Source organism: Panulirus ornatus, chromosome 12, assembly GCF_036320965.1.
Source record: "Panulirus ornatus isolate Po-2019 chromosome 12, ASM3632096v1, whole genome shotgun sequence".
Classification (NCBI taxonomy): domain Eukaryota; kingdom Metazoa; phylum Arthropoda; class Malacostraca; order Decapoda; family Palinuridae; genus Panulirus; species Panulirus ornatus.
The window spans coordinates 46,206,136-46,229,935 of record NC_092235.1 but is presented as its reverse complement, the minus strand read 5'-3'; the positions used below and the strand labels follow the sequence as shown (position 1 = coordinate 46,229,935).

The following is a 23,800-nucleotide window of genomic DNA, read 5'->3' as shown; positions in this document are numbered from 1 at the left end:
GGAAAGTACTTTTGAAGGAAATGAAGAACCTGTCTTTCAAAATTTGCCTGGTCATAGTTATTGTGAAAGACAGGAGAACGAAGAAAGTTCCCAAGCTTCAACATGTGGGAAAGAAGCACTTATCAAAACAACCCATCCTTGAGTTGCCAATGGCCGAAGAGCAATCATGTGATGCAGTAGCTTGCTGAGTACTGCATGGTCTAGCTAATGGTGAGTGAACACAAGCTGCCAGCTCTTGGGAGCAAAAATCAAAGTAATATCTATAGAAGAGGGAAAGTGAAGCAACAATGCAGCACAGGGCAAGATAGTCAAGTCTGGAAGTTAGCCTGGGATGTGGGTGTGGATGAATGCAGCGTTGAGTCATCAGCAATGTGCATTTGATTATTTCTGGGAGAGAGAAAATCATGGAAAAGGAGAAAGTGTAAGGGACAGAACATATCTTTGACAAACACCGCTGTTGTTGGAGAAAAGGGGGGAGTCTGATCCATTAACAACCACAGAGGCAGATCAGCCACAGACGAATCAAGATGAGAAGAGGCAAAGAGGGGGAAGGAAGCCAAAAGAAAGGAGCTTAGAGGTGAGACCCCAGTGCCACATCCTGTCAAGCTTTGGGTATGTTAAGGACAACTACACAAGACTCCCCAAAATCTTTCAGGGATGATGACCAGACATGTAAGATAGGTGTCTGAGGATATGGGAGTTGAGGAGAGATTCGAAGACTTTGGAAATTAGTAGATATCAAAGCAATAGGATGACAGTTGGGAGGGTCAAAAAGTCACTGTTTTTAAGGATGGGATGTATCAATGTATGCTTCAAGGAGAAGGAAAAATTTTGGTATCTAAATAGAAATGGAACAGATAAGCAAGCCCAGATGCAAATTCAGATGCACACTCAGTATACGGGGATGGATGCCATCAGGACCATGAGCCTTGCTTGTGTCCAGAAAGAGAGGCACTTTTTTGGAAAATCCAAAAAGAGATTACCGGGAGGGGCATAGGATTAGTAAGAGGAGCATCATGGGGTGAAGGAATGTTAGAGTCATCGAAGGTAAAGTTAGAGGAGAAATGGGAATGAAAGAGAGTTGCTTTGTCAATGGGAGAGACAGCTATAGTACTATGAGAACAAAAAAGTGAAGGAAAGGTAGAACGACAGAAATTGTTAGAGATGTCCTTAGCTGAACACCAGTGGATGACAAAGTTATCTCATGTCCTTTGAATAAAGGAACACTGAGCCTTTAGGAAAACATGCATGCAGTGATCATAGGCAGTGATAAAAGCAGCATGGGAGTCAGAGGAAGGAGAGTTTTTCCAAACCCAATATGCCTGATCCCTTGGCTGGTCTTAGAACAGAAACAGTTGAACCATGAAGTGGGTCAAGAGGTTGTCTTGAAGGAAGAGGGGATAAACGATTTCATTCCTGCAAGAATAACCTTTGTACAGATAAAACACCATAATCAAGTGTGCCAGTGTAAGAGAGAAACCTGAATGTTATGAAAGTAAAAATGGTTAGTTTCAGTTTTAGCCCTCTAGGTGGAGCTCCTTCCCTCATGCATTCTAAGGATATAACTGAGACATTATTACAGAACCCAAACAGGTAGGAAACAATTTATAATGTACCTTACTATATCATCAGTTAACTTGTCAAGATATGACACTATAAGTAAAAACACAGTTTATCATATACCCCACAAATGACTCAGAGATACACTCTGATCTTGTCTTATGTTAATACAACAGAGGACCTCATCATGCATTACTTTAGGCTAATGCTGAAGGCTGCCACTTCACTAATACTGGCAGAATACTGATATGAGACCCTCATTTCTGTTCAGAAAGGCCACCCAGTGCCAAAAGAATAATATCTAAGGTAAAGTACATTTTCATAAATGGTGTTGGCTAATCTTTGTCCCTCACACATCCCAGTGAAGATTAAGGAGTCAAAATACCTTGTTCTGCAAGACCATTACAGTACATTAGGATCTCTGGGTTACATGTAATTGGTCTACCTGATTTGGCAGGTGCTCCAAAAAGGAGTGTTAAAAACCCAATAAGGCAAAAACTAATCCTTAGGTGAAACCAAAGTCAAAATGGTTGCACTAGAAATCACTCTATTACACTAGCTGGGCTTAAACCATTCAATTGGTCCCCATCCCCTAAACCACAGCATATATGTACAGGAAAAGCTGATGATCTTATATTTCATAAGAGAACATAGAAAAGTATAAAATCTCAGCTAAAGATGTCCTCGGGAAAAAAATCTCTTTTTGTATGAATACTGACAACTCATGAAAATCTTAGTCCTACAAGGGGTTAGTGTATTCCTGGTTCCCCACTGCTTCACAGCAGAGCAAAGACCAAGGTGGGGGCTGCCAGACTACATGGGTCAAGTGATTCCAATCTGCCATCATGATTTGGGTGGGGGTCATCCACATATTGCTCACAACACTCCTGGTCATGTGGGGGAAAAAATTCTCTCTATATAAGAAAAAACTAACTCTCTTCCCCTCAGATCAAGCTAATAAGCCATCATTTAACCCCTAATAGCTTCGTACAGGAAAACATAATTATCTTATATCACATAATCTAGAAAAGTTTAAAACCTCAACTAAAAATGCTCTGGGAAAAAATCTCTTGGGTCAAATTCCAACCCACCTATCATCACTTGATTGGGGGAGGTTTGATTTTCATCCACAGATTACTTGCAACTTCCCAACCTTGTGATAAAAAATTATCTCTGTGAAAAGAAAAAACTCCCTGAGAGCTAGATCAAACTAGGGGAGACTCTTATCTACTGAAACATCAGTTAAGACAAATAAGACAAAACTATAATATAACAGGCTTGACTAATTAATGTCCAGCTCCAGGTGTCACAACCAGGTGATTTGAATCAGTGTTATCAGTCTGGAAAACAATGTTCTAATGCTTACCTCTAAGCAGGGCCAGATTTAGGCTGTGAAAGGCCAAGGGCCAATAAGAAGGAAGGGCCTATACTATACATGTACTATATATAGTCTTTCAAAAATGAACAAAATACATACAAATCAACAATTACACACCATCGGATATAATGACTGGGTATCAGAAGGGTTAGTGACATCTGCTCAGTGAGCCAGCACTTCAGTTTTTGTCAAGTTGCACTCCTCTGACCCAGGTAGCTGTCTCACCTTTCTGCCTCACTAACACATGGACTACTGGCATTCTATCCTTAAATGTACAATTTCTCCTTGTCATACAGACCACCTGACAACACTTAACTCACACAGCTCATTCCTTATAACTTTAGATTTTCCTGCAGTGAGCACTGTGTGCTCGCCCTGCCTTTTGGCAAAATGGTAGGAGTGGTAAATTGAAGTAGCAAGTATGAACATTTAGGCAGGAGCATTAGGTAAAAACATTAGGTAGAAGTAGCTGGAAGGAGCATTAGATACAAGTAGTCAACATTAGGTAGGAGCCTCAGCAAACACTGTGATAGAGCTGCCTTTGCAAGTGGCTTGTTAAAGTTGATGCACTAAAGGCTAAGAAGTGGCACTGGAGTTCACTAGTTATGGAGACTCTATTGGCATGGTCACCCCTCTGAGTTAGTTCCAGGTGGAACAGGTGTCAGAGATTTATTTATTGATTTTACTGTGTTGCTGTCTCCCGCGTTGGTGAGGTAGCACAAGGAAACAGACGAAAGAATGGCCCAACCCACCCACGTACACATGTATATACATACATGTCCACACACGCAAATATACATACCTATACATCTCAACGTTACTTGTTTATTTATTTTGCTTTGTCGCTGTCTTCCGCGTTAGCGAGGTAGCGCAAGGAAACAGACGAAAGAATGGCCCAGCCCACCCACATACACATGTATATATATACATGCCCACACACGCAAATATACATACCTATACATCTCAACGTATACATATATATACACACACAGACATATACATATATACACATGTACATAATACATACTGTCTGCCTTCATTCATTCCCATCGCCACCCCGCCACAAGAACAACCCCCTCCCCCCCCAATGTGCACAAGGTAGCGCTAGGAAAAAACAACAAAGACCACATTCATTCACACTCAGTCTCTAGCTGTCATGTAATAATGCATCGAAACCACAGCTCCCTTTCCACATCCAGGCCCCACAGAACTTTCCATGGTTTACCCCAGATGCTTCACATGCCCTGGTTCAATCCGTTGACAGCACGTCGACCCCGGTATACCACGTAGTTCCAATTCACTCTATTCCTTCCACGCCTTTCACCCTCCTGCATGTTCAGGCCCCGATCACTCAAAATCTTTTTCACTCCCTCCTTCCACCTCCAATTTGGTCTCCCACTTCTCGTTCCCTCCACCTCTAACACATATATCCTCTTGGTCAATCTTTCCTCACTCATTCTCTCCATGTGATCAAACCATTTCAAAACACCCTCTTCTGCTCTCTCAACCACACTCTTTTAATTACCACACATCTCTCTTACCCTATCATTACTTACTCGATCAAACCATCTCACACCACATATTGTCCTCAAACATCTCATTTCCAGCACATCCACCCTCCTCTGCACAACTCTATCTATCGCCCACGCCTTGCAACCATATAACATTGTTGGAACCACTATTCCTTCAAACACCCATTTTTGCTTTCCAAGATAATGTTCTCGACTTCCACACATTCTTCAATGCTCCCAGAACTTTCGCCCCCTCCCCTACCCTATGATTCACTTCACATCTCAACGTATACATATATATATACACACACAGACATATACATACATACACATGTACATAATTCATACCGTCTGCCTTTATTCATTCCCATCGCCACTCCGCCACACATGAAATAACAGCCCCCTCCCCCCGCATGTGTGCGAGGTAGCACTAGGAAAAGACAAACAAATGCCACATTCGTTCACACTCAGTCTCTTGCTGTCATGTATAATGCACCGAAACCACAGCTCCCTTTCCACATCCAGGCCCCACACAACTTTCCATGGTTTACCCCAGATGCTTCAAATGCCCTAGTTCAATCCATTGACAGCACGTCGACCCCAGTATACCACATCATTCCAATTCACTCTATTCCTTGCATGCCTTTCACCCTCCTGCATGTTCAGGCCCCGATCACTCAAAATCTTTTTCACTCTATCTTTCCACCTCCAATTTGGTCCCCCACTTCTCGTTCCCTCCACCTCTGACACATATATCCTCTTGGTCAATCTTTCCTCACTCATTCTCTCCATGTGACTAAACCATTTCAAAACACCCTCTTCTGCTCTCTCAACCATACTCTTTTTATTACCACACATCTCTCTTACCCTTTCATCACCCACTCGATCAAACCACCTCACACCACATATTGTCCTCAAACATCTCATTTCCAGCACATCCATCCTCCTCCACACAACTCTATCTATAGCCCACACCTCGCAACCATATAACACTGTTGGAACCACTATTCCCTCAAACACCCATTTTTGCTTACCCAGATAATGTCCTCGACTTCCACACATTCTTCAATGCTCCCAGAACTTTCGCCCCCTCCCCCACCCTATGACTTACTTCAGCTTCCATGGTTCCATCTGCTGCCAGATCCACCCCAAGATATCTAAAACAATTCACTTCCTCCAGTTTTTTCCATTCAAACTTACCTCCCAATTGACTTGTCCCTCAACCCTACTGTACCTAATAGCCTTGCTCTTATTCTCATTTACCCTCAGCTTTCTTCTTTCACACACTTTACCAAACTCAGTCACCAGCTTCTGCAGTTTCTCACATGAATCAGCCACCAGCGCTGTATCATCAACCAACAACAATTGACTCACTTCCCAAGCTCTCTCATCCACAACAGACTGCATACTTGCCCCTTTGTCCAAAACTCTTGCATTCACCTCCATAACAACCCCATCCATAAACAAATTAAACAACCATGGAGACATCACACACCACTGCCGCAAACCTACATTTGCTGAGAACCAATCACTTTCCTCTCTTCCTACATGAACACATGCCTTACATCCTTGATAAAAACTTTTCACTTTCGAACTACTTGTCTCCCACACCATATATTCTTAATACCTTCCACAGAGCATCTCTATCAACTCTATTATATGCCTTCTCCAGATCCATAAATGCTACATACAAATCCATTTGCTTTTCTAAGTATTTCTCACATGCATTCTTCAAAGCATACACCTGATCCACACATCCCCTACCACTTCTGAAACCACACTGCTATTCCCTAATCTGATGCTCTGCACATGCCTTCACCCTCTCAATCAATACCCTCCCATATAAATTATCAGGAATGCTCACCAAACTTACACCTCTGTAATTTGAGCACTCACTTTTATCCCCTTTGCCTTTGTACAATGGCACTATGCAAGCATTCTGCCAATCCTCAGGCACCTCACCATGAGTCATATGTACATTAAATAACCTTACCAACCAGTCAACAATACAGTCACCCCCTTTTTTAATAAATTCCACTGCAATACCATCCAAACCAACTGCCTTGCCAGCTTTTATCTTCGCAAAGCTTTTATTACCTCTTCTCTGTTTACCAAATCATTCTCCCTAAGCTTATCACTTTGCACACCATCTCGACCAAAAGACCCTATATCTGCCACTCTATCATCAAACACATTCTACAAACCTTCAAAATACTAAATCCATCTCCTTTTCACATCACCACTACTTGTTATCACCTCCCCATTAGCCCCCTTCACTGAAGTTCCCATTTGTTCCCTTGTCCTACGCACTTTATTTACCTCCTTCCAAAAATCTTTTTATTCTCCCTAAAATTTAATGATACTCTCTCACCACAACTCTCATTTGCCCTCTTTTTTGCCTCTTGCACCTTTCTCTTGACCTCCTGCCTCTTATCTTATCTTTATTATCTATATCAGAGATATGGAATAAAATAGAAAAAAAATTATATAATGACTTTGAAAACCTCATAACCATCCAACAGGGCAACTGATTTTATGCTGGTTCCATAAAATAATATTCATTAGCACACATCCATATGTCATTGCAAGATTTAACTAAAACAGAAAAATACGTTTTTGCACCTCTTATATATAAAACTATGATCTATATATGATATTACTTAACCAACTTTGTGGCAAAGATTTATAATCTATGATGAAAAAAATTAGGGTCTTAACTCGAGTGCATAAAAACCATGAAGCTCAAGTCTACAGCCTTATTAGCCTTATGTGTGTTCCTTCTGTAAGGGGACCATACACTGAAAGCTTCCAAGAGAAAGAAAAATAGAAAATAAAAGGAGAGGGGGTAAACAAATAAACTTACATGATCAGAACAAATCATACACTGACTGCAGGTGATGCCCACAATTCATGGGATGCAATGAGTGCATATGCCATGTATATAATGCCTTGTCATACAGTAGACCATATGTACAAGATTATGTAAACATACTTGGTGAGTAGATGTGGCTCAGTAGTGTTAATGAATGCCAAACAATTGTTTATGTTCAATAAACAATCAGTCATATATAGAACACACCCTAGATAGATGAGGCAAGGATATTTATCTAGAAATACGTGAGAGAAGCTGGTAGTCACCAGCAAAATGGATTTCACTAAACTTTATTCATAATCCAGGGCAGTATGGGGCAAGTCAGTTCTGATAGCTAAAGGACAAGGATGTCTTCAATGAATGGAATTTAATGACTGGTCAATGACTGGTTAGGGGGTGACCAGGGATAAGCCAAGACCAATAACATTAAATAAATGATTAACAAAGAGCAAGTGGCATTTACCCTATCACAGCAGTAAAGGGATTACAAGGTTTCTAACCCCCAGAGACTGAGATATCTCTATGGTACATGGGACAAACAGATCCTGAGGAGAAAGAGCCCATGCCTACATAAAGAGTTAAGGTAAGGTAAAAGTATTAATCTTTACAATACAAGAAATCTATATAGTACACAACAACTTGTACCTCAGCAAATATTAGGTGCACAATAAACATCTTGCCTTCGTAGTTCAGTTTCTGAATATCTGCCCAACGAAAGTGATGTGTTTTACGGGATCCCTGAAACGTCAAAACTCCAGTGTGGTTCAGACCAAGATACAGCTGACTCCCTCGGTGATCCTGGCAAAAGCAGATTTTTTTATCAGAGAAATAACCTAGATAAAACAATGCTTTAGGAACATGTACACATGAGTTCAGAAATGGAGAGTGATTTCAGTAACATTACTAAAATACATACCTAAACAGAAACTCAAATACTGTATTTATAAACATATATTTTTGAGTATTTAATGATGCTTAATATACATTTAGAAGTAATTTGTACTCATAAATGCATAAATTTTGAATACATTTTTGAATGCATCTTTTAACCCTTCAACCAGATCTCACATAGATCTATGATACTTTATAATTACACAAGAGTTCTTCTGCAACCCTTCAGCCATAGTATTGAGAGGATATTGTAATGGATACTGGACAACAAGATGTTGATGAAATTGAGCAGCATTGATTATTTAGTGATGAAGTCTTGCAATAATTTGGCAGTATTCTTTCCTCCCTATCCTCAGAAATTTATATATATTTTTTTCATACTTCTTTGTCAATTCCTGCATCAGCTCTGAAATAGATGAAGAGAGGCCACATTCACTCACATCTATTCTCTAGCTCTCATGTGTAATGCACCAAAACCACAGTTCCCTGTCCACAACCAGGCCCCACAGACCTTTCCACAGTTTGTCTTGGCCACTGTGAATGCCTGGTTCAGTCCAATGACAGCACATCAAACCTTGAATACCACATCCTTCCATTTCATTCTATCCCATACACACCTTTAACCTTCCTGCATGTTCAGGCCCCAGTCACTCACATCTTTTTCACCCCATCCTTCCAGCTCCAATCTGGTTTCCCCTTCTCTCCACTTCTGACACAAATACCCTCTTTGTTAACCTTTTTTTCACTCATTCTCTCCATATGTCCAAACCATTTCAGCACATCCTCTTCAGCTCTCTCAACCAAACTCTTTTTATTACCACACCTCTCTCTTACCTTTTCATTACTTACCCAATCAAACCATCTCACCCCACATATTGTCCTCAAACATTTTATTTCCAACACATCAACATCATCCGCACAAAATCATCTATAGCCCATGCCTTGAACCACATAATGTTCTTGGGAGTATTATACCTTCAAACATATCTAATTTTGCCCTCCCAGATAATGATCTCTCTTTCTAGACATTCTTCAAGGCTCTCAGAACCTTAATTCCCTCATCAACCCTATGACTCACTTCCACTTCCATGGGTCCATTCACTGCCATGTCCATACCCAGGTATCTAAAACACTACACTTTATCCAATTTTTCTCCAAAATATACACTCCAACTAATCTGCTAAACCTATTAACCATGCATTTATTAACATCCCCTTTTAACCTCCTTTCAAATATCCTTCCAAACTCAGTCATCAGCTGCTGTAGTTTCCCACTTGAATCTCCTATTAATGCTGTATAATCAGCAAACAACAACTGACTCACTTACCAGGCCCTCTCATCCCCTACAAGCTGCATACTTGCCCCTCCCTCTAAGTTTCTTACATTTACCTCGTTCAATATTGCATCCATAAACAAATCAAACAACCATGGTGTTCTCAAACATCCATGCCACAGACAGACCTTCCCTTGGAACCATTCACTCTCTTCCAATTCATATACATGCCTTACATCCTTCATAAAACCTTCTCTCTGCTTCCAATAGTTTTTGTCGCACACCATGAATTCTTAAGATCTTCCAAAGGCATCACTATCAACTCTATCATATGCTTTCTCCAGATCCATAAATGCAACATACAAATCCTATGACCTTCCACAAGGCATCTCTATCAACACCTTCATATGTTTTCTCCATATCCATAAATGTCACATACAAATCCAATTTTTTCTCTAAATATCTCTCACTTTTTAAATCAAGCATGTGATCCACAAATCCTCTACCACTTCTGAAACCATGCTGTTCCTACCTAATCTGATGCTCTGTACATGCCTTCACCCTCTCAATCACCACTTTCCCATACAACTTACCAGGAACACTCAGCAAATATATAAGTCTGTAACCTAAACACATACTTTTATCCCCCTTGCCTTTCTACAGTGGCAACATACTTGCATTCTACCAATCCTCAGGGACCTCACTATAATCCATACATACACCAAAAATCCTAAAAAACAAAGAGGTGGGATTATATTGGGAGGATCTTTGTTTCATTGTGTTTGTGTTGAGTGCTTATGCTTGCTAAACAGCTAGTAACTACTCTGAGTGCACTATATTTTGTATGCTTTGCAACATTATTATGTTTCATTTTGAAAAAGTGCAAAACCAGAAAGATAAAGCAGATAAATTTTGTGTAAAAGATGTTTTGGGGTTCCTTTCCTTCTCTAAAGCCGGTGCCAATCAGTGTTCTGATTGTGTTTAGATTGTGTCCTTTTCTAATGCTATGGGTGTGCACAGTGTGTTCTATATGATGCACTGATATATATATATATATATATATATATATATATATATATATATATTTTTTTTTTTTTTTTATTTTTTTTTTTTTTATACTATTCGCCATTTCCCGCGATAGCGAGGTAGCGTTAAGAACAGAGGACTGGGCCTTTGAGGGAATACCCTCACCTGGCCCCCTTCTCTGTTCCTTCTTTTGGAAAATTAAACCATTCGCCATTTCCCGTGTTAGCGAGGTAGCGTTAAGAACAGAGGACTGGGCCATTGAGGGAATATCCTCACCTGGCCCCCTTCTCTGTTCCTTCTTTTGGAAAATTAAAAAAAAATTGAGAGGGGAGGATTTCCAGCCCCCCGCTCCCTCCCCTTTTAGTCGCCTTCTACGACACGCAGGGAATACGTGGGAAGTATTCTTTCTCCCCTATCCCCAGGGATAATATATATATATATATATATATATATATATATATATATATATATATATATATATATATATATATATATATATTCTTTTCTTTCATACTATTCGCCATTTCCCGCATTAGCGAGGTAGCGTTGAGAACAGAGGACTGGGCCCTTGAGGGAATATCCTCACCTGGGCCCCTTCTCTGTTCCCTCTTTTGGAGAAAAAAAAAAAAAAAAAAAAAAAGTGAGAGGGGGAGGATTTCCAGCCCCCGCTCCCTCCCCTTTTAGTCGCCTTCTACGACACGCAGGGAATACGTGGGAAGTATTCTTTCTCCCCTATCTCCAGGGATAATATATATATATATATAAATATATATATATATATATATATATATATATATATATATATATATATATATATATATATATATATATATATACTTAGAAAAGCAAATGGATGTGTATGTAGCATTTATGGATCTGGAGAAGGCATATGATAGAGTTGATAGAGATGCTCTGTGGAAGGTATTAAGAATATATGGTGTGGGAGGCAAGTTGTTAGAAGCAGTGAAAAGTTTTTATCGAGGATGTAAGGCATGTGTACGTGTAGGAAGAGAGGAAAGTGATTGGTTCTCAGTGAATGTAGGTTTGCGGCAGGGGTGTGTGATGTCTCCATGGTTGTTTAATTTGTTTATGGATGGGGTTGTAAGGGAGGTAAATGCAAGAGTCCTGGAAAGAGGGGCAAGTATGAAGTCTGTTGGGGATGAGAGAGCTTGGGAAGTGAGTCAGTTGTTGTTCGCTGATGATACAGCGCTGGTGGCTGATTCATGTGAGAAACTGCAGAAGCTGGTGACTGAGTTTGGTAAAGTGTGTGGAAGAAGAAACTTGAGAGTAAATGTGAATAAGAGCAAGGTTATTAGGTACAGTAGGGGTGAGGGTCAAGTCAATTGGGAGGTGAGTTTGAATGGAGAAAAACTGGAGGAAGTGAAGTGTTTTAGATATCTGGGAGTGGATCTGTCAGCGGATGGAACCATGGAAGTGGAAGTGGATCATAGGGTGGGGGAGGGGGCGAAAATTTTGGGAGCCTTGAAAAATGTGTGGAAGTCGAGAACATTATCTCGGAAAGCAAAAATGGGTATGTTTGAGGGAATAGTGGTTCCAACAATGTTGTATGGTTGCGAGGCGTGGGCTATGGATAGAGATGTGCGCAGGAGGATGGATGTGCTGGAAATGAGATGTTTGAGGACAATGTGTGGTGTGAGGTGGTTTGATCGAGTAAGTAACGTAAGGGTAAGAGAGATGTGTGGAAATAAAATGAGCGTGGTTGAGAGAGCAGAAGAGGGTGTTTTGAAATGGTTTGGGCACATGGAGAGAATGAGTGAGGAGAGATTGACCAAGAGGATATATGTGTCGGAGGTGGAGGGAACGAGGAGAAGAGGGAGACCAAATTGGAGGTGGAAAGATGGAGTGAAAAAGATTTTGTGTGATCGGGGCCTGAACATGCAGGAGGGTGAAAGGAGGGCAAGAAATAGAGTGAATTGGAGTCATGTGGTATACAGGGGTTGACGTGCTGTCAGTGGATTGAAGCAAGGCATGTGAAGCGTCTGGGGTAAACCATGGAAAGCTGTGTAGGTATGTATATTTGCGTGTGTGGACGTGTGTATGTACATGTGTATGGGGGGGGGGTTGGGCCATTTCTTTCGTCTGTTTCCTTGCGCTACCTCGCAAACGCGGGAGACAGCGACAAAGTATAAAAAAAAAAAAAAAAAATAAAAAAAAAAAAATATATATATATATATATCTATTTTTATGGATCTGGAGAAGGCATATGATAGAGTTGATAGAGATGCTCTGTGGAAGGTATTAAGAATATATGGTGTGGGAGGCAAGTTGTTAGAAGCAGTGAAAAGTTTTTATCGAGGATGTAAGGCATGTGTACGTGTAGGAAGAGAGGAAAGTGATTGGTTCTCAGTGAATGTAGGTTTGCGGCAGGGGTGTGTGATGTCTCCATGGTTGTTTAATTTGTATACGGATGGGGTTGTTAGGGAGGTGAATGCAAGAGTTTTGGAAAGAGGGGCAAGTATGAAGTCTGCTGGGGATGAGAGAGCTTGGGAAGTGTCAGTTGTTGTTCGCTGATGATACAGCGCTGGTGGCTGATTCATGTGAGAAACTGCAGAAGCTGGTGACTGAGTTTGGTAAAGTGTGTGAAAGAAGAAAGTTAAGAGTAAATGTGAATAAGAGCAAGGTAATTGGGTACAGTAGGGTTGAGGGTCAAGTCAATTGGGAGGTAAGTTTGAATGGAGAAACTGGAGGAAGTAAAGTGTTTTAGATATCTGGGAGTGGATCTGGCAGCGGATGGAACTATGGAAGCGGAAGTGGATCATAGGGTGGGGGAGGGGGTGAAAATCCTGGGAGCCTTGAAGAATGTGTGGAAGTCAAGAACATTATCTCGGAAAGCAAAAATGGGTATGTTTGAAGGAATAGTGGTTCCAACAATGTTGTATGGTTGCGAGGTGTGGGCTATGGATAGAGTGGTGCGCAGGAGGATGGATGTGCTGGAAATGAGATGTTTGAGGACAATGTGTGGTGTGAGGTGGTTTGATCGAGTAAGTAACGTAAGGGTAAGAGAGATGTGTGGAAATAAAAAGAGCATGGTTGAGAGAGCAGAAGAGGGTGTTTTGAAATGGTTTGGGCACATGGAGAGAATGAGTGAGGAAATATTGACCAAGAGAATATATGTGTCGGAGGTGGAGGGAACGAGGAGAAGTGGGAGACCAAATTGGAGGTGGAAAGATGGAGTGAAAAAGATTTGTGTGATCGGGGCCTGAACATGCAGGAGGGTGAAAGGAGGGCAAGGAATAGAGTGGATTGGATTGATGTAGTATACCGGGGCTAACGTGCTGTCAGTGGATTGAATCAGGGCATGTGAAGCGTCTGGGGTAAACCATGGAAAGCTGTGTAGGTATGTATATTTGCGTGTGTGGACGTATGTATATACATGTGTATGGGGGTGGGTTGGGCCATTTCTTTCGTCTGTTTCCTTGCGCTACCTCGCAAACGCGGGAGACAGTGAAAAAGCAAAAAAAAAAAAAAAAAGAAAAAATACCTATTTTTATATTCATTTTGCTTTGTCGCTGTCTCCCGCGTTTGCGAGGTAGCGCGAGGAAACAGACGAAAGAAATGGCCCAACCCACCCCCATACACATGTATATACACACACGTCCACACACGCAAATATACATACCTATACATCTCAATGTACACATATATATACACACACAGACACATACATATATACCCATGCACACAATTCACACTGTCTGCCTTTATTCATTCCCATCGCTACCTCGCCACACATGGAATACCATCCCCCTCCCCCCTTATGTGTGCGGGGTAGCTCTAGGAGAAGACAACAAAGGCCTCATTCGTTCATACTCAGTCTCTAGCTGTCATGCAATAATGCCCGAAACCACAGCTCCCTTTCCACATCCAGGCCCCACACAGCATTCCATGGTTTACCCCAGATGCTTCACATGCCCTGATTCAATCCACTGACAGCACGTCAACCCTGGTATACCACATCGATCCAATTCACTCTATTCCTTGCACGCCTTTCACCCTCCTGCATGTTCAAGCCCCGATCACTCAAAATCTTTTTCACTCCATCTTTCCACCTCCAATTTGGTCTCCCACTTCTCCTCGTTCCCTCCACCTCCGTCACATATATCCTCTTGGTCAATCTATCCTCACTCATTCTCTCCATGTGCCCAAACCATTTCAAAACACCCTCTTCTGCTCTCTCAACCACGCTCTTTTTATTTCCACACATCTCTCTTACCCCTACATTACTTACTCGATCAAACCACCTCACACCACACATTGTCCTCAAACATCTCATTTCCAGCACATCCATCCTCCTGCACACAACTCTATCCATAGCCCATGCCTCGCAACCATACAACATTGTTGGAACCACTATTCCTTCAAACATACCCATTTTTGCTTTCCGAGACAATTTTCTCGACTTCCACACATTCTTCAAGGCTCCCAGGATTTTCGCCCCCTCCCCCACCCTATGATTCACTTCCGCTTCCATGGTTCCATCCGCTGCCAGATCCACTCCCAGATATCTAAAACACTTTACTTCCTCCAGTTTTTCTCCATTCAAACTTACCTCCCAATTGACTTGACCCTCAACCCTACTGTACCTAATAACCTTGCTCTTATTCACATTTACTATTAACTTTCTTCTTTCACACACTTTACCAAACTCAGTCACCAGCTTCTGCAGTTTCTCACATGAATCAGCCACCAACGCTGTATCATCAGTGAACAACAACTGACTCACTTACCAAGCTCTCTCATCCACAACAGACTTCATACTTGCCCCTCTTTCCAAAACTCTTGCATTCACCTCCCTAACAACCCCATCAATAAACAAACTAAACAACCATGGAGACATCACACACCCCTGCCGCAAACCTACATTCACTGAGAACTAATCACTTTCCTCTCTTCCTACACGTACACATGCCTTACATCCTAAATAAAAACTTTTCACTGCTTCTAACAACTTGCCTCCCACACCACATATTCTTAAACCCTTCCACAGAGCATCTCTATCAACTCTTATCATATGCCTTCTCCAGATCCATAAATGCTACATACAAATCCATTGGTTTTTCTAAGTATTTCGCACATACATTCTTCAAAGCAAACACCTGATCCACACATCCTCTACCACTTCTGAAACCACACTGCTCCTCCCCAATCTGATGCTCTGTACATGCCTTCACCCTCTCAATCAATACCCTCCCATATAATTTACCAGAAATACTCAACAAACTTATACCTCTGTAATTTGAGCACTCACTCTTATCTGCTTTGCCTTTGTACAATGGCACTATGCAAGCATTCCGCCAATCCTCAGGCACCTCACCATGAATCATGCATACATTAGATAACCTTGGCAACCAGTCAACAATACAGTCACCCACTTTTTTAATAAATTCCACTGCAATACCATCCAAACCTGCTGCCTTGCCGGCTTTCATCTTCCGTAAAGCTTTTACTACCTCTTCTCTATTCACCAAATCATTTTCCCTAACCCTCTCACTTTGCACACCACCTCACCCAAATCACCATATATCTGCCACTCTATCATCAAACACATTCAACAAACCTTCAAAATACTCACTCCATCTCCTTCTCACATCACCACTACTTGTTATTACCTCCCCCTTAGCCCCCTTCACTGAAGTTCCCTTTTGCTCCCTTGTCTTACGCACTTTATTTACCTCCTTCCAGAACATCTTTGTATTCTCCCTAAAATTTAATGATACTCTCTCACCCAAATTCTCATTTGCCATCTTTTTCACCTCTTGCACCTTTCTCTTGACCTCCTGCCTCTTTCTTTTATACATCTCCCACTCATTTGCATTTTTTCCCTGCAAAAATCGTCCAAATGCCTCTCTCTTCTCTTTCACTAATAATCTTACTTCTTCATCCCACCACTCACTACCTTTTCTAATCAACCCACCTCCCACGCTTCTCATGCCACAAGCATCTTTTGCGCAAGCCATCACTGCTTCCCTAAATATGTCCAATTCCTCCCCCCACTCCCCTTACCACCTTTGTTCTCACCTTTTTCCATTCTGTACTCAGTCTCTCCTGGTACTTCCTCACACAAGTCTCCTTCCCAAGCTCACTTACTCTCACCACTCTCTTCACCCCAACATCCTCTCTTCTTTTCTGAAAACCCCCACAAATCTTCACCTTCGCCTCCACAAGACAATGATCAGACATCCCTCCAGTCGCACCTCTCAGCACATTAACATCCAAAAGTCTCTCTTTCGTGCGTCTACCAATTAACACATAATCCAATAACGCTCTCTGGCCATCTCTCCTACTTACATACGTATACTTATGTATATCTCGCTTTTTAAACCAGGTATTCCCAATCACCATCCTTTTTCAGCACATAAATCTACAAGCTCTTCACCATTTCCATTTACAACACTGAACACTCCATGTATACCAATTATTCCCTCAACTGCTACATTGCTCACCTTTGCATTCAAATCACCCATCACTATAACCCGGTCTTGTGCATCAAAACCACTAACTCACTCATTCAGCCGCTCCCAAAACACTTGCCTCTCATGATCTTTCTTCTCATGCCCAGGTGCATATGCACCAGTAATCACCCATCTCTCTCTACATCAACTTTCAGTTTTACCCATTTCAATCTAGAATTTACTTTCTTACACTCTATCACATACTCCCACAACTCCTGTTTCAGGAGTAGTGCTACTCCTTCCCTTGCTCTTGTCCTCTCACTAACCCCTGACTTTACTCCCAAGGCATTCCCAAACCACTCTTCCCCTTTACCCTTGAGCTTCGTTTCACTCAGAGCCAAAACATCCAGGTTCCTTTCCTCAAACATACTACCTATCTCTCCTTTTTTCTCATCTTAGTACCATATATATATATATTTTTTTTTTTTTTTTTTACTTTGTCGCTGTCTCCCGCGTTTGAGAGGTAGCGCAAGGAAACAGACGAAAGAAATGGCCAAACCCCCCCCCCCCATACACATGTATATACATATGTCCACACACGCAAATATACATACCTACACAGCTTTCCATGGTTTACCCCAGACGCTTCACATGCCTTGATTCAATCCACTGACAGCACGTCAACCCCGGTATACCACATCGCTCCAATTCACTCTATTCCTTGCCCTCCTTTCACCCTCCTGCATGTTCAGGCCCTGATCACACAAAATCTTTTTCACTCCATCTTTCCACCTCCAATTTGGTCTCCCTCTTCTCCTTGTTCCCTCCACCTCCGACACATATATCCTCTTGGTCAATCTTTCCTCACTCATTCTCTCCATGTGCCCAAACCACTTCAAAACACCCTCTTCTGCTCTCTCAACCACGCTCTTTTTATTTCCACACATCTCTCTTACCCTTACGTTACTCACTCGATCAAACCACCTCACACCACACACTGTCCTCAAACATCTCATTTCCAGCACATCCATCCTCCTGCGCACAACTCTATCCATAGCCCACGCCTCGCAACCATACAACATTATTGGAACCACTATTCCTTCAAACATACCCATTTTTGCTTTCCGAGATAATGTTCTCGACTTCCACACATTCTTCAAGGCCCCCAGAAATTTTCGCCCCCTCCCCCACCCTATGATCCACTTCCGCTTCCATGGTTCCATCCGCTGCCAGATCCACTCCCAGATATCTAAAACACTTCACTTCCTCCAGTTTTTCTCCATTCATATATATATATATATATATATATATATATATATATATATATATATATATATATATATATATATATATATATATATTTTCTTTCTTTTCTTTTAAACTATTCGCCATTTCCCGCGTTAGCGAGGTAGCATTAAGAACAGAGGACTGGGCCTTTGAGGGAATACCCTCACCTGGCCCAATTCTCTGTTCCTTCTTTTGGAAAATTAAAAAAAAAAACAAGAGGGGAGGATTTCCAGCCCCCCGCTCCCTCCCCTTTTAGTCGCCTTCTACGACACGCAGGGAATACGTGGGAAGTATTCTTAATCCCCTATCCTCAGGGATAATATATATATATATATATATATATATATATATATATATATATATATATATATATATATATATATATATATATATATATATATTTTCCCTGGGGATAGGGTAGAAAGAATACTTCCCACGTATTCCCTGCGTGTCGTAGAAGGCGACTAAAAGGGAAGGGAGCGGGGGGCTGGAAATCCTCCCCTCTCAGTTTTTTTTTCAATTTTCCAAAAGAAGGAACAGAGAAGGGGGCAAGGTCAGGATGTTCCCTCAAAAGTCCAGTCCTCTGTTCTTAACGCTACCTTGCTAACGCGGGAAATGGCGAATAGTATAGAAAAAAAAAATATATATATATATATATATATTTATTTATTATTTATTTTGCTCGCTGTCTCCCGCATTTGCGAGGTAGCGCAAGGAAACAGACGAAAGAAATGGCACAACACACCCCCATACACATGTATATACACACACGTCCACACACGCAAATATACATACCTATACATCTCAATGTACACATATATATACACACACAGACACATACATATATACCCATGCACACAATTCACACTGTCTGCCTTTATTCATTCCCATCGCCACCTCGCCACACATGGATTACCATCCCCCTCCCCCCACATGTGTGCGGGGTAGCACTAGAAAAAGACAACAAAGGCCTCATTCGTTCACACTCAGTCTCTAGCTGTCATGCAATAATGACCGAAACTACAGCTCCCTTTCCAATTCCAGGCCCCACACAGCTTTCCATGGTTTACCCAAGACAATTCACATGCTCTGATTCAATCCATTGACAGCACGTCAACCCTGGTATACCACATCGATCCAATTCACTCTATTCCTTGCACGCCTTTCACCCTCCTGCATGTTCAAGCCCCGATCACTCAAAATCTTTTTCACTCCATCTTTCCACCTCCAATTTGGTCTCCCACTTCTCCTCATTCCCTCCACCTCCGACACATATATCCTCTTGGTCAATCTTTCCTCACTCATTCTCTCCATGTGCCCAAACCATTTCAAAACACCCTCTTCTGCTCTCTCAATCACGCTCTTTTTATTTCCACACATCTCTCTTACCCTTACATTACTTACTCGATCAAACCACCTCACACCACACACTGTCCTCAAACATCTCATTTCCAGCACATCCACCCTCCTGCGCACAACTCCATCCATAGCCCACGCCTCGCAGCCATACAACATTGTTGGAACCACTATTCCTTCAAACATACCCATTTATTCTTTCCGAGATAATGTTCTCGACTTCCACACATTCTTCAAGGCTCCCAGGATTTTCGCCCCCTCCCCCACCCTATGATTCACTTCCACTTCCAGGGTTCCATCCGCTGCCAGATCCACTCCCAGATATCTAAAACACTTTACTTCCTCCAGTCTTTCTCCATTCAAACTTACCTCCCAATTGACTTGACCCTCAACCCTACTGTACCTAATAACCTTGCTCTTATTCACATTTACTCTTAACTTTCTTCTTTCACACACTTTACCAAACTCAGTCACCAGCTTCTGCAGTTTCTCTCATGAATCAGCCATCAGCGCTGTACCATCAGCGAACAACAACTGACTCACTTCCCAAGCTCTCTCATCCCCAACAGACTTCATACTTGCTCCTCTTTCCAAAACTCTTGCATTCACCTCCCTAACAACCCCATCCATAAACAAATTAAACAACCATGGAGACATCACACACCCCTGCCGCAAGCCTACATTCACTGAGAACCAATCACTTTCCTCTCTTCCTACACGTACACATGCCTTACATCCTCGATATGATTGAGTTGATAGAGATGCTCTGTGGAAGGTATTAAGAATATATGGTGTGGGAGGCAAGTTGTTAGAAGCAGTGAAAAGTTTTTATCAAGGATGTAAGGTATGTGTACGTGTAGGAAGAGAGGAAAGTGATTGGTTCTCAGTGAATGTAGGTTTGCGGCAGGGGTGTGTGATGTCTCCATGGTTGTTTAATTTGTTTATGGTTGGGGTTGTTAGGGAGGTGAATGCAAGAGTTTTGGAAAGAGGGGCAAGAATGAAGTCTGTTGTGGATGAGAGAGCTTGGGAAGTGAGTCAGTTGTTGTTTGCTGATGATACAGCACTGGTGGCTGATTCATGTGAGAAACTGCAGAAGCTGGTGACTGAGTTTGGTAAAGTGTGTGAAAGAAGAAAGTTAAGAGTAAATGTGAATAAGAGCAAGGTTATTAGGTACAGTAGGGTTGAGGGTCAAGTCAATTGGGAGGTGAGTTTGAATGGAGAAAAACTGGAGGAAGTGAAGAGTTTTAGATATCTGGGAGTGGATCTGGCAGCGGATGGAACCATGGAAGCGGAAGTGGATCATAGGGTGGGGGAGGGGGCGAAAATGCTGGGAGCCTTGAAGAATGTGTGGCAGTCGAGAACATTATCTCGGAAAACAAAAATGGGTATGTTTGAAGGAATAGTGGTTCCAACAATGTTGTATGGTTGCGAGACGTGGGCTATGGATAGAGTTGTGCGCAGGAGGATGGATGTGCTGGAAATGAGATGTTTGAGGACAATGTGTGGTGTGAGGTGGTTTGATCGAGTAAGTAACGTAAGGGTAAGAGAGATGTGTGGAAATAAAAAGAGCGTGGTTGAGAGAGCAGAAGAGGGTGTTTTGAAATGGTTTGGGCACATGGAGAGAATGAGTGAGGAAAGATTGACCAAGAGGATATATGTGTCGGAGGTGGAGGGAACGAGGAGAAGAGGGAGACCAAATTGGAGGTGGAAAGATGGAGTGAAAAAGATTTTGTGTGATTGGGGCCTGAACATGCAGGAGGGTGAAAGGAGGGCAAGGAATAGAGTGAATTGGAGCGATGTGGTATACCGGGGTTGACGTGCTGTCAGTGGATTGAATCGGGGCATGTGAAGCGTCTGGGGTAAACCATGGAAAGCTGTGTAGGTATGTATATTTGCGTGTGTGGACGTATGTATATACATGTGTATGGGGGTGGGTTGGGCCATTTCTTTCGTTTGTTTCCTTGTGCTACCTCGCAAACGCGGGAGACAGTGACAAAGCAAAAAAAAAAAAAAAATATATATATATATATATATATATATATATATATATATATATATATATATATATATATATATGAGCGGATGGGGCCTTTGTTGTCTTTTCCTAGCGCTACCTCGCACACATGAGGGGAGAGGGGGTTGTTATTCCATGTGTGGCGGTGTGGCAATGGGAATAAATAAAGGCAGGCAGTATGAATTAAGTACATGTGTATATATGTATATGTCTGTGTGTATATATATGTGTACATTGAGATGTATAAATATGTATATTTGCGTGTGTGGACGTGTATGTATATACATGTGAATGTGGGTGGGTTGGGCTATTTTTTCGTCTGTTTCCTTGCACTACCTCGCTAATGCGGGAGACAGCGACAAAGTATAAAAAAAAAATAAATATATATATATATATATATATATATATATATATATATATATATATATATATATATATATATACCACATCGATCCAATTCACTCTATTCCTTGCACGCCTTTCACCCTCCTGCATGTTCAGGCCTCGATCACACAAAATCTTTTTCACTCCATCTTTCCACCTCCAATTTGGTCTCCCACTTCTCCTCGTTCCCTCCACCTCCGACACATATATCCTCTTTGTCAATCTTTCCTCACTCATTCTCTCCATGTGCCCAAACCATTTCAAAACACCCTCTTCTGCTCTCTCAACCACGCTCTTTTTATTTCCACACATCTCTCTTACCCTTACGTTACTTACTCGATCAAACCACCTCACACCACACATTGTCCTCAAACATCTCATTTCCAGCACATCCATCCTCCTGCGCACAACTCTATCCATAGCCCACGCCTCGCAACCATACAACATTGTTGGAACCACTATTCCTTCAAACATACCCATTTTTGCTTTCCGAGATAATGTTCTCGACTTCCACACATTCTCCAAGGCTCCCAGGATTTTCGCCCCCTCCCCCACCCTATGATCCATTTCCGCTTCCATGGTTCCATCCGCTGCCAGATCCACTCCCAGATATCTAAAACACTTTACTTCCTCCAGTTTTTCTCCATTCAAACTTACCTCCCAATTGACTTGACCCTCAACCCTACTGTACCTAATTACCTTGCTCTTATTCACATTTACTCTTAACTTTCTTCTTTCACACACTTTACCAAACGCAGTCACCAGCTTCTGCAGTTTCTCACATGAATCAGCCACCAGCGCTGTATCATCAGCGAACAACAACTGACTCACTTCCCAAGCTCTCTTATCCCCAACAGACTTCATACTTGCCCCTCTTTCCAAAACTCTTGCATTTACCTCCCTAACAACCCCATCCATAAACAAATTAAACAACCATGGCGACATCACTCACCCCTGCCGCAAACCTACATTCACTGAGAACCAATCACTTTCCTCTCTTCCTACACGTAAACATGCCTTACATCCTCGATAAAAACTTATATATATATATATATATATATATATATATATATATATAAACACACAGAGACATATACATATATACACATGTACATAATTCATACTGTCTGCCCTTATTCATTCCCGTCACCACCCTGCCACATCTAAAATGAAAACCCCCTCCCCCCACATGTGCACGAGGTAGTGCTAGGAAAAGAAACAAAGGCCACATTCATTCATACTCAGTCTCTAGCTGTCATGTATAATGCACCGAAACCACAGCTCCCTTTCCACATCCAGGCCCAATAAACCTTTCCATGGTTTACACCAGACGCTTCACATGCCCTGGCTCATCCCATTGAAGCACGTCGACCCCGGTATACCACATCATTCCAATTCAGTCTATTCCTTGCATGCCTTTCACCCTCCTGCATGTTCTGGTCCCGATCACTCAAAATCTTTTTCACTCCATCTTTCCACCTAAAATTTGGTCTCCCACATCTCGTTCCCTCCATCTCTGACACATATATCCTCTTTGTCAATCTTTCCTCACTCATTCTCCCCATGTGACCAAACCATTTCAAAACATCGTCTTCTGCTCTCTCAACCACACTCTTTTTATTACCACACATCTCTCTTACTCTTTCATTACATAATCGATCAAACCACCTCACACCACATATTGTCCTCAAACATCTCATTTCCAACACATCCACCCTCCTCCACACAACTCCATCTATAGTCCACGCCATGCAACCATATAACATTGTTGGAACCACTATTCCTTCAAACATACCCATTTTTGCTTTCCAAGATAAAGTTCTCGACTTCCACAC

General features: G+C 41.8%; 1 protein-coding gene across 6 annotated transcripts in view; it reads right to left on the bottom strand.

The window, feature by feature from the left end:
• The window catches only part of Frmd5 (FERM domain containing), a 362,433-nt gene that overhangs the window by 166,865 nt on the left and 171,768 nt on the right, over window positions 1-23,800 (bottom strand). For 5 of the 6 annotated variants that reach the window (XM_071667828.1, XM_071667829.1, XM_071667832.1 and 2 more), the window contains exon 6: window positions 7,967-8,119. The exons of the other annotated variant lie outside the window; for it this stretch is intronic. In XM_071667828.1, the coding sequence (XP_071523929.1) occupies window positions 7,967-8,119 (153 nt within the window). The remainder of the gene's footprint in view (window positions 1-7,966; window positions 8,120-23,800) is intronic. 6 annotated transcript variants of the gene reach the window in all.